The sequence below is a fragment of the Pseudophryne corroboree genome, chromosome 2 (assembly GCF_028390025.1).
Source record: "Pseudophryne corroboree isolate aPseCor3 chromosome 2, aPseCor3.hap2, whole genome shotgun sequence".
In the NCBI taxonomy this organism is placed as follows: Eukaryota; Metazoa; Chordata; class Amphibia; order Anura; family Myobatrachidae; genus Pseudophryne; species Pseudophryne corroboree.
This window is the reverse complement of record NC_086445.1, coordinates 1,046,409,780-1,046,422,645: the sequence shown is the minus strand read 5'-3', so window position 1 is coordinate 1,046,422,645 and position 12,866 is coordinate 1,046,409,780. Positions and strand designations below refer to the sequence as shown.

The window sequence follows — 12,866 nt, the reverse complement described above, 5'->3', positions numbered from 1 at the left end:
CAGTCCCTATATCATTCACTCCCAGCCAGTCCCAGCGCTACGCAGGACAGTACCCAGTCCCTATATCATTCACTCCCAGCCAGTCCCAGCGCTACGCAGGACAGTACCCAGTCCCTATATCATTCACTCCCAGCCAGTCCCAGCGCTACGCAGGACAGTACCCAGTCCCTATATAATTCACTCCCAGCCAGTCCCAGCGCTACGCAGGACAGTACCCAGTCCCTATATCATTCACTCCCAGCCAGTCCCAGCGCTACGCAGGACAGTACCCAGTCCCTATATCATTCACTCCCAGCCAGTCCCAGCGCTACGCAGGACAGTACCCAGTCCCTATATCATTCACTCCCAGCCAGTCCCAGCGCTACGCAGGACAGTACCCAGTCCCTATATCATTCACTCCCAGCCAGTCCCAGCACTACGCAGGACAGTACCCAGTCCCTATATCATTCACTCCCAGCCAGTCCCAGCGCTACGCAGGACAGTACCCAGTCCCTATATCATTCACTCCCAGCCAGTCCCAGCACTACGCAGGACAGTACCCAGTCCCTATATCATTCACTCCCAGCCAGTCCCAGCGCTACGCAGGACAGTACCCAGTCCCTATATCATTCACTCCCAGCCAGTCCCAGCGCTACGCAGGACAGTACCCAGTCCCTATATCATTCACTCCCAGCCAGTCCCAGCGCTACGCAGGACAGTACCCAGTCCCTATATCATTCACTCCCAGCCAGTCCCAGCGCTACGCAGGACAGTACCCAGTCCCTATATCATTCACTCCCAGCCAGTCCCAGCGCTACGCAGGACAGTACCCAGTCCCTATATCATTCACTCCCAGCCAGTCCCAGCGTTACGCAGGACAGTACCCAGTCCCTATATCATTCACTCCCAGCCAGTCCCAGCGGACAGTACCCAGTCCCTATATCATTCACTCCCAGCCAGTCCCAGCGCTACGCAGGACAGTACCCAGTCCCTATATCATTCACTCCCAGCCAGTCCCAGCGCTACGCAGGACGGTACCCAGTCCCTATATCATTCACTCCCAGCCAGTCCCAGCGCTACGCAGGACAGAACCCAGTCCCTATATCATTCACTCCCAGCCAGTCCCAGCGCTATGCAGGACAGTACCCAGTCCCTATATCATTCACTCCCAGCCAGTCCCAGCGCTACGCAGGACAGTTCCCAGTCCCTATATCATTCACTCCCAGCCAGTCCCAGCACTACGCAGGACAGTACCCAGTCCCTATATCATCCACTCCCAGCCAGTCCCAACGCTACGCAGGACAGTACCCAGTTCCTATATCATTCACTCCCAGCCAGTCCCAGCGCTACGCAGGACAGTACCCAGTCCCTATATCATTCACTCCCAGCCAGTCCCAGCGCTACGCAGGACAGTACCCAGTCCCTATATCATTCACTCCCAGCCAGTCCCAGCGCTACGCAGGACAGTACCCAGTCCCTATATCATTCACTCCCAGCCAGTCCCAGCGCTACGCAGGACAGTACCCAGTCCCTATATCATTCACTCCCAGCCAGTCCCAGCGCTACGCAGGACAGTACCCAGTCCCTATATCATTCACTCCCAGCCAGTCCCAGCGCTACGCAGGACAGTACCCAGTCCCTATATAATTCACTCCCAGCCAGTCCCAGCGCTACGCAGGACAGTACCCAGTCCCTATATCATTCACTATCAGCCAGTCCAAGCGCTACGCAGGACAGTACCCAGTCCCTATATTATTCAGTCTCAGCCAGTCCCAGCGCTACGCAGGACAGTACCCAGTCCCTATATCATTCACTCCCAGCCAGTCCCAGCGCTACGCAGGACAGTACCCAGTCCCTATATCATTCACTCCCAGCCAGTCCCAGCGCTACGCAGGACAGTACCCAGTCCCTATATCATTCACTCCCAGCCAGTCCCAGCGCTACGCAGGACAGTACCCAGTCCCTATATCATTCACTATCAGCCAGTCCAAGCGCTACGCAGGACAGTACCCAGTCCCTATATTATTCAGTCTCAGCCAGTCCCAGCGCTACGCAGGACAGTACCCAGTCCCTATATCATTCACTCCCAGCCAGTCCCAGCGCTACGCAGGACAGTACCCAGTCCCTATATCATTCACTCCCAGCCAGTCCCAGCGCTACGCAGGACAGTACCCAGTCCCTATATCATTCACTTCCAGCCAGTCCCAGCGCTACGCAGGACAGTACCCAGTCCCTATATCATTCACTCCCAGCCAGTCCCAGCGCTACGCCGGACAGTACCCAGTCCCTATATCATTCATTCCCAGCCAGTCCCAGCGCTACGCAGGACAGTACCCAGTCCCTATATCATTCACTCCCAGCCAGTCCCAGCGCTACGCAGGACAGTTCCCAGTCCCTATATCATTCACTCCCAGCCAGTCCCAGCGTTACGCAGGACAGTACCCAGTCCCTATATCATTCACTCCCAGCCAGTCCCAGCGCTACGCAGGACAGTACCCAGTCCCTATATCATTCACTCCCAGCCAGTCCCAGCGCTACGCAGGACAGTACCCAGTCCCTATATCATTCACTCCCAGCCAGTCCCAGCGCTACGCAGGACAGTACCCAGTCCCTATATCATTCACTCCCAGCCAGTCCCAGCGCTACGCAGGACAGTACCCAGTCCCTATATCATTCACTCCCAGCCAGTCCCAGCGCTACGCAGGACAGTACCCAGTCCCTATATCATTCACTCCCAGCCAGTCCCAGCGCTACGCAGGACAGTACCCAGTCCCCATATCATTCACTCCCAGCCAGTCCCAGCGCTACGCAGGACAGTACCCAGTCCCTATATCATTCACTTCCAGCCAGTCCCAGCGCTACGCAGGACAGAACCCAGTCCCTATATCATTCACTCCCAGCCAGTCCCAGCGCTACGCAGGACAGTACCCAGTCCCTATATCATTCACTCCCAGCCAGTCCCAGCGCCACGCAGGACAGTACCCAGTCCTTATATTATTCAGTCCCACCCAGTCCCAGCGCTACGCAGGACAGTTCCCAGTCCCTATATCATTCACTCCCAGCCAGTCCCAGCGCTACGCAGGACAGTACCCAGTCCCTATATCATTCACTCCCAGCCAGTCCCAGCGCTACGCAGGACAGTACCCAGTCCCTATATCATTCACTCCCAGCCAGTCCCAGCGCTACGCAGGACAGTACCCAGTCCCTATATCATTCACTCCCAGCCAGTCCCAGCGCCACGCAGGACAGTACCCAGTCCTTATATCATTCAGTCCCAGCCAGTCCCAGCGCTACGCAGGACAGTTCCCAGTCCCTATATCATTCACTCCCAGCCAGTCCCAGCGCTACGCAGGACAGTACCCAGTCCCTATATCATTCACTCCCAGCCAGTCCCAGCGCTACGCAGGACAGTACCCAGTCCCTATATCATTCACTCCCAGCCAGTCCCAGCGCTACGCAGGTCAGTACCCAGTCCCTATATCATTCACTCCCAGCCAGTCCCAGCGCTACGCAGGACAGTACCCAGTCCCTATATCATTCACTCCCAGCCAGTCCCAGCGCTACGAAGGACAGTACCCAGTCCCTATATCATTCACTCCCAGCCAGTCCCAGCGCTACGCAGGACAGTACCCAGTCCCTATATCATTCACTCCCAGCCAGTCCCAGCGCTACGCAGGACAGTACCCAGTCCTTATATCATTCACTCCCAGCCAGCCCCAGCGCTACGCAGGACGGTACCCAGTCCCTATATCATTCACTCCCAGCCAGTCCCAGCGCTACGCAGGACAGTACCCAGTCCCTATATCATTCACTCCCAGCCAGTCCCAGCGCTACGCAGGACAGTACCCAGTCCCTATATCATTCACTCCCAGCCAGTCCCAGCGCTACGCAGGACAGTACCCAGTCCCTATATCATTCACTATCAGCCAGTCCCAGCGCTACGCAGGACGGTACCCAGTCCCTATATCATTCACTCCCAGCCAGTCCCAGCGCTACGCAGGACAGTACCCAGTCCCTATATCATTCACTCCCAGCCAGTCCCAGCGCTACGCAGGACAGTACCCAGTCCCTATATCATTCACTCCCAGCCAGTCCCAGCGCTACGCAGGACAGTACCCAGTCCCTATATCATTCACTCCCAGCCAGTCCCAGCGCTATGCAGGACAGTACCCAGTCCCTATATCATTCTTTCCCAGCCAGTCCCAGCGCTACGCAGGACAGTACCCAGTCCCTATATCATTCACTCCCAGCCAGTCCCAGCGCTACGCAGGACAGTACCCAGTCCCTATATCATTCACTCCCAGCCAGTCCCAGCGCTACGCAGGACAGTACCCAGTCCTTATATCATTCTCTCCCAGCCAGTCCCAGCGCTACGCAGGACAGTACCCAGTCCCTATATCATTCACTCCCAGCCAGTCCCAGCGCTACGCAGGACAGTACCCAGTCCCTATATCATTCACTCCCAGCCAGTCCCAGCGCTACGCAGGACAGTACCCAGTCCCTATATCATTCACTCCCTGCCAGTCCCAGCACTACGCAGGACAGTACCCAGTCCCTATATCATTCACTCCCAGCCAGTCCTAGCGCTACGCAGGACAGTACCCAGTCCCTATATCATTCACTCCCAGCCAGTCCTAGCGCTACGCAGGACAGTACCCAGTCCCTATATCATTCACTCCCAGCCAGTCCCAGCGCTGCGCAGGTCAGTACCCAGTCCCTATATCATTCACTCCCAGCCAGTCCCAGCGCTACGCAGGACAGTACCCAGCCCCTTTATCATTCACTCCCAGCCAGTCCTAGCGCTACGCAGGACAGTACCCAGTCCCTATATCATTCACTCCCAGCCAGTCCCAGCGCTACGCAGGACAGTACCCAGTCCCTATATCATTCACTCCCAGCCAGTCCCAGCGCTACGCAGGACAGTACCCAGTCCCTATACCATTCACTCCCAGCCAGTCCCAGCGCTACGCAGGACAGTACCCAGTCCCTATATCATTCACTATCAGCCAGTCCCAGCGCTACGCGGGACAGTACCCAGTCCCTATATCATTCACTCCCAGCCAGTCCCAGCGCTACGCGGGACAGTACCCAGTCCCTATATCATTCACTATCAGCCAGTCCCAGCGCTACGCAGGACAGTACCCAGTCCCTATATCATTCACTCCCAGCCAGTCCCAGCGCTACGCAGGACAGTACCCAGTCCCTATATCATTCACTCCCAGCCAGTCCCAGCGCTACGCAGGACAGTACCCAGTCCCTATATCATTCACTCCCAGCCAGTCCCAGCGCTACGCAGGACAGTACCCAGTCCCTATATCATTCACTCCCAGCCAGTCCCAGCGCTACGCAGGACAGTACCCAGTCCCTATATCATTCACTCCCAGCCAGTCCCAGCGCTACGCAGGACAGTACCCAGTCCCTATATCATTCACTCCCAGCCAGTCCCAGCGCTACGCAGGACAGTACCCAGTCCCTATATCATTCACTCCCAGCCAGTCCCAGCGCTACGCAGGACAGTACCCAGTCCCTATATCATTCACTCCCAGCCAGTCCCAGCACTACGCAGGACAGTACCCAGTCCCTATATCATTCACTCCCAGCCAGTCCCAGCGCTACGCAGGACAGTACCCAGTCCCTATATCATTCACTCCCAGCCAGTCCCAGCACTACGCAGGACAGTACCCAGTCCCTATATCATTCACTCCCAGCCAGTCCCAGCGCTACGCAGGACAGTACCCAGTCCCTATATCATTCACTCCCAGCCAGTCCCAGCGCTACGCAGGACAGTACCCAGTCCCTATATCATTCACTCCCAGCCAGTCCCAGCGCTACGCAGGACAGTACCCAGTCCCTATATCATTCACTCCCAGCCAGTCCCAGCGCTACGCAGGACAGTACCCAGTCCCTATATCATTCACTCCCAGCGCTACGCAGGACAGTACCCAGTCCCTATATCATTCACTCCCAGCCAGTCCCAGCGTTACGCAGGACAGTACCCAGTCCCTATATCATTCACTCCCAGCCAGTCCCAGCGCTACGCAGGACAGTACCCAGTCCCTATATCATTCACTCCCAGCCAGTCCCAGCGCTACGCAGGACAGTACCCAGTCCCTATATCATTCACTCCCAGCCAGTCCCAGCGCTACGCAGGACGGTACCCAGTCCCTATATCATTCACTCCCAGCCAGTCCCAGCGCTACGCAGGACAGTACCCAGTCCCTATATCATTCACTCCCAGCCAGTCCCAGCGCTATGCAGGACAGTACCCAGTCCCTATATCATTCACTCCCAGCCAGTCCCAGTGCTACGCAGGACAGTTCCCAGTCCCTATATCATTCACTCCCAGCCAGTCCCAGCGCTACGCAGGACAGTACCCAGTCCCTATATCATTCACTCCCAGCCAGTCCCAGCGCTACGCAGGACAGTACCCAGTCCCTATATCATTCACTCCCAGCCAGTCCCAGCGCTACGCAGGACAGTACCCAGTCCCTATATCATTCACTCCCAGCCAGTCCCAGCGCTACGCAGGACAGTACCCAGTCCCTATATCATTCACTCCCAGCCAGTCCCAGCGCTACGCAGGACAGTACCCAGTCCCTATATCATTCACTCCCAGCCAGTCCCAGCGCTACGCAGGACAGTACCCAGTCCCTATATCATTCACTCCCAGCCAGTCCAAGCGCTACGCAGGACAGTACCCAGTCCCTATATTATTCAGTCTCAGCCAGTCCCAGCGCTACGCAGGACAGTACCCAGTCCCTATATCATTCACTCCCAGCCAGTCCCAGCGCTACGCAGGACAGTACCCAGTCCCTATATCATTCACTCCCAGCCAGTCCCAGCGCTACGCAGGACAGTACCCAGTCCCTATATCATTCACTCCCAGCCAGTCCCAGCGCTACGCAGGACAGTACCCAGTCCCTATATCATTCACTCCCAGCCAGTCCCAACGCTACGCAGGACAGTATCCAGTCCCTATATCATTCACTCCCAGCCAGTACCAACGCTACGCAGGACAGTTCCCAGTCCCTATATCATTCACTCCCAGCCAGTCCCAGCGCTACGCAGGACAGTACCCAGTCCCTATATCATTCACTCCCAGCCAGTCCCAGCGCTACGCAGGACAGTACCCAGTCCCTATATCATTCACTCCCAGCCAGTCCCAGCGCTACGCAGGACAGTACCCAGTCCCTATATCATTCACTCCCAGCCAGTCCCAGCACTACGCAGGACAGTACCCAGTCCCTATATCATTCACTCCCAGCCAGTCCCAGCGCTACGCAGGACAGTACCCAGTCCCTATATCATTCACTCCCAGCCAGTCCCAGCGCTACGCAGGACTTACATGTCCCTGGTCATCCAGCTCATTGTTGGTGAGTTTGAGTTTGTCAAAGCTGACCACCTGCCTCATCCAGGTGTCCCCAGAAGCCAGAGAGTCTGGATGGACGTAGACTCGCGGAGGAACTGGGGAGTCTGCGTTTCCGGCCACCATCCATTTGGAGCTGTGGTAGACGTACCTAGAACAGAGGAGACAACTCTCAGATCTTCCAGTGGGCGACATGCAGCGTTCAACATATTGATGAGGCTTTGCCAGCGTGACTAGTGACCACAGTGGCATCATCTATGCAGCCATTGGTCAGTAGTCTGAGCCCCACCTGATGCCTCCGTTCAGTCTGATCTCCGCCAACCTGATCGGTGGAATCTCTCCCCCCACGCATCTATTTTCTGGTCTTTCAGGTCTATACCTCTCCACGCCGCATAAGGTGGTTCCTTACCTGTATCTCTTGTTGTCTACAGGTACGATGTCCATTGCAATATAATACTGCTGATGAGGGTCCAAACCCGAGATCTTAACTCGCATAGCCGGGAACATTCGCCTAGAACCAACACAAGGGTGGTTAGGAATGAGGGTACACAATGGAACACATGGGAGCAGGGGATACCTGGATATAGTATATGGCAGCAATATAGAACCAGGCAGTAAGTAATAGTAGTAGATGTGGATGCATTATGCTGCTAGTGACTGCTGCTGGCTAGATCTGATGAGAATGGAAGTATAGAAACACCTGACGTTGTCTGCATGCGGCCAATAAAATGGGACTGTTCCGTGAAAATTGGGACAGTTGGGAGGTTTGTGTAAATTTTGAAGCATGTTGCATAAAGTAATACTAGTACAATTACTGGAAGACACTAATCTGCTGCATGTATGACTCTGCATCTGTAATCTGCTGAATGTGTGACTCTGCATCTGTAATCTGCTGAATGTGTGACTCTGCATCTGTAATCTGCTGCATATGTGACTCTGCATCTGTAATCGGCTGCATGTGTGACTCGGCATCTGTAATCTGCTGCATGTGTGACTCTGCATCTGTAATCTGCTGCATTTGTGACTCTGCATCTAATCTGATGCATGTGTGACTCTGCATCTGTAATCTTCTGCATGTGTGACTCTGCATCTGTAATCTGATGCATGTGTGACTCTGTATCTGTAATCTGCATGTGGGATTCTGCTTCTGTAATCTGCTGCATGTGTGACTCTGCATCTGTAATATGCTGCATGTGTGACATTGCATCTGTAATCTGCTGCATGTGTGACTCTGCATCTGTAATTGGCTGCATGCGTGACTCTGTATCTGTAATCGGCTGCATATGTGACTCTGATTCTGTAATCTGCTGCATGTGTGACTCTGCATCTGTAATCTGCTGCATGTGTGACTCTGCATCTGTAATCTGCTGCATGTGTGACTCTGCATCTGTAATCGGCTGCATGCGTGACTCTGCATCTGTAATTGGCTGCATGCGTGACACTGTATCTGTAATCGGCTGCATGTGTGACTCTGATTCTGTAATCTGCTGCATGTGTGACTCTGCATCCGTAATCTGCTGCATGTGTGACTCTGCATCTGTAATCTGCTGCATGTGTGACTCTGCATCTGTAATCGGCTGCATGCGTGACTCTGCATCTGTAATCGGCTGCATGTGTGACTCTGATTCTGTAATCTGCTGCATGTGTGACTCTGCATCTGTAATCTGCTGCATGTGTGACTCTGCATCTGTAATCTACTGCATGTGTGACTCTGCACCTAATGTGCTGCATGTGTGGCTCTGCATATGTAATATTCAGCATGTGTGACTCTGCACCTGTAATCTGCTGCATGTGTGACTCTGCATCTGTAATCTGCTGCATGTGTGACTCTATATTTGAATATGTGTTACATACACTTTTCTTTGTGATGCAATTGGTGTGAGAGACTCTTTAATATTTACCACCTACTAGTAACGCTCTCTCACTATTGTTATCTGGTGAATTCTGACTGTGCTGGTAATTGTACACCATAGGGAACCCCCTGTTCCCCCCAAACCATTAATCCAGCTCAGATGAGAACCCTTATACTGTAGGTATACTATTCAAGGACATATCCCCTCCCGTCGCTCAGCACACATCTCCCCATCAATACGCCACTTTACTCCTTGTCGCATTGGAACGCCAGGAAAGGGTCGTTCGCTTTTCCTGTGATATTTGGTTGGTGTGGATGTTTTGGTGACATCCGGGATCCGCTGTTCCTGGCTGCGTCAGAGAGTGTTAATTCCTGTGCCATATATAGGGGCTCATTTATCAAGGAGTGTATGATAAATGGTGCTCCAGCCAATCAGCTCCTGTCATGTTTTTGAAAAATGACAGTTAGGAGCTGATTGTCTGAAGCACCACTTATTACTGGTTGGTAAATGGGCCCCTTAATCCCATTCTCTACGTGGCTCCCACACGGAGGCAGCATACTGTACGTGCGCCCACCTGCCGCCGTGCTCGGATACTGACTGTAGCCTGCTTACCGGTTCCCCATACATTTCCTGCGGGGCTCAGCGTGGAGCCAGTGGGTCTGAGAGCCAGATCCCCGCACTGCGCACATCACATCCAGACTAAGCTAATGCAGTTACACAAACATTGTTGTATTTTCTCTCTTGTTTCATGACCTCTGACCCAGACAGATCGTTAAGCAGCCAGGCACCAAATGTGGCCTAATTGGTGTTTTCTTCCAGACATGCAGATTATCACCTCTCTGCAATTTGCTGAGGGCTACCCCCTTTACCGTTTCCCCTGCCGACCTCAGCGACAGCCGGCGGCATTTATACAGCTTCATGTAAATCAACGTAAGCATTTTATGAACCATTACTAATCCGTAAACGTCTTATAACGGAGATGAAAACACAGGACCTGCGTCTGAATATTACAGGCCCTGTGCTGCGCCTCACTGCTTCCAAATAGATGTAACCCGGGTTCAATGACAAGGATCCAATAAACGTATACGTATATACTAGTTACCAGCCCGACAACATGACGGAACAACATAATAGTAATGTCAGCGTCAACGGCTGTCCACACCCGAACAGAGGTATCTATCTAGATAGATAGATAGATAGATAGATAGATAGATAGATAGATAGATAGATAGATAGATAGAGATATATATATATACCAATTGCAAGAGGTGCGGCACTCAGGTTTATTTCAAACCAAGTAAACTGCAGACATGGGGCCTAATTCAGATCTGTTCGCTCGCTAGCGTTTTGCGCAGCGCAGCAATCAGGTAACTACTGCGCATGCATATGCACCGCAATGCGCAGGCGCGCCGTACGGTTAGCAGATCGTTGTTGTGCACTGGTTCAAGCGAAGAAACCATTTGCACGGCCGTTCACAAGGAGACTGACAGGATGAGGGCGTTTGTGGGTGACATCTGACCGTTTTCTGGGAGTGGTTGGAAAAACGCAGGTGTATCCAAGCGTTTGCAGGGCGGGTGTCTGACGTTAATTCCGGCCCCGGACAGGCTGAAGTGATCCCAGCGGCTGAGTAAGTCCTGGGCTGCGCAGAGCCTGCACAAGCTATTTTTGTACAGGGCGGCTGCACATGCGATCGCACACTTGCCAAGCAAAAATACACTCCCCTGTGGGCGGCGACTATCTGATCGCAGCGCTGTAAAAAATAGCTAGTGAGTGAGCAGATCTGAATTAGGCCCCTTGTGTCCAATTCTCAACATTTCAATAGTTTCATCATATTTTCATCAGGATGAAAATATGATTACAATATTGAAACATTGAGAATGTAGCTCCAAATTCTGGGTGTCCCCAGTACGTACCCCTTATAACAAGTTGTCAGTCATTGCGACACATATGGAATATAATAGACGAGGTCTCCTATATACAGAGGCAGCAGACCTTGGTGTATCCTCACCTGTGATTATCTGTACGTTCCTATGCGGCACTCTAGAGCTGGGCATAGGGTGAGCAGCGCAGAGCCTAGAACAGCTGCATACCGGAGGGCGGGGGTGACCTATGAACCTTCTTCCTCCATATTTTGGGGCAGTGATGCGCCTATTTAATATTTGAAGTATGTCTCTGACAAGTAGCAGTTCCTCGGAGGCAGGATAATGCTACAACACCTTACATCTCATTTACATATGGGGGAACTAAGCTCCTCCTCCTGCGAAACTAAACTAGATGAGATTGCGGTGGAAATGCTGAGCAGTTTTTGTTATGATTGGATGATGGCAGCACGACTGCCGCTACCGGAGATAATGATTATAGAAGTTATCGCTTGTCATTGAAAAACAATCCTTAGCTATAAAAACTTTCCATTAATTATTTTAGTTTTATATGGGGTTATAAAAATGGCTTTCTGGGGTCCCCACACCCCACTCTCATACAGAATGAGTGTTGACGCCCTTCCCCTGGCAGCTGCCCGTTCCCAACAATGTGGGGCCATAGAGCAGCGAGACATATTTACTATGGGGGTCATTCCGAGTTGATCGCTAGCTGCATTCGTTCGCTGCGCAGCGATGTTAAAAAACGGCACTTCTGCGCATGCGTATGCGGCGCAATGCGCACGCATGACGTACTATTACAAGGTCTAGCGAAGCTTTTCAGTCGCACTGCTGGCCGCACAGTGATTGACATGAAGTGGGCGTTTCTGGGTGTCAACTGACCGTTTTCAGTGAGTGTTCGGAAAAACGCAGGCGTGGCTGGCCGAACGCAGGGCGTGTTCGTGACGTCAAAACAAGAACTGAACAGTCTGAAGTGATCGCAAGCGCTGAGTAGGTTTAGAGCTACTCTAAAATGGCAAAAAAAAACTGTGATCCTTTCGTTCGCATTTCTGCTAAGCTAAGATACACTCCCAGTGGGCGGCGGCATAGCATTTGCACAGCTGCTAAAAACTGCTAGCGAGCGAACAACTCGGAATGACCCCCTATGTGAGGCCTTTACATCCCTCCACCACCTCCGAGTCAGTTACCGTCCGTGGCCTAGTGCACTATGGAATATTTTAGAATATTGTTGGATAGTAAATATGGATCTGGTACAATTTGCCAGAGTTCAATGAAGTCGCCTGCCCTGGTAAGGTGTTGGCATTGAGCGGTGACAGACCGCGTCATTAAGGTTGGCGCATTAACGTCAATAAAGTGTTTTATTTATCATGAACCTGGTATAACTCATAAGGGGGGAATGAGATGATCACAGTTAGAATTCACCAAAGTCTGCTCCATCTGTTGCCCCCATTCTGCTCACCTGCCTGCCTTGGTGATGATCATCTCTGTCCCGATGTCATGGAATCTCTTCCAGAGGTCCGCACACTGCAGTTCCACTTGGATCTCATCCATAGACGATACAGACAAAGGCTGAGGGTCAGGGACCCGAGATGGAGCCAAGTCCGGGCACGATTCATAGGAGCAGGATGTTCTCTCAGCCAAGACCTCTGTGTCTGAGCTTGTGCTGTGTTCAGAATCTGCAGAGAGAGGGAAGACACAGGAGAAGGTGAGATATGGTGTGAGAGGTCCCAAGCAAACGAGAGCTTCATCATGAAGACTGAGGAACATTTGCAGCAAATCTAAGAAAAGTTT

The 12,866-nt window shown here is 52.8% G+C and overlaps 1 protein-coding gene across 1 annotated transcript in view; it reads right to left on the bottom strand.

The window, feature by feature from the left end:
• TBX15 (T-box transcription factor 15) overlaps window positions 1-12,866 on the bottom strand; it is a 162,286-nt gene that overhangs the window by 46,899 nt on the left and 102,521 nt on the right. The window contains exons 2-4 of the mRNA XM_063956877.1: window positions 12,535-12,751; window positions 7,755-7,856; window positions 7,325-7,496 (exon numbers count right to left, since the gene is read on the bottom strand). Coding sequence (XP_063812947.1) covers window positions 7,325-7,496; window positions 7,755-7,856; window positions 12,535-12,751 — 491 coding nt within the window. The remainder of the gene's footprint in view (window positions 1-7,324; window positions 7,497-7,754; window positions 7,857-12,534; window positions 12,752-12,866) is intronic.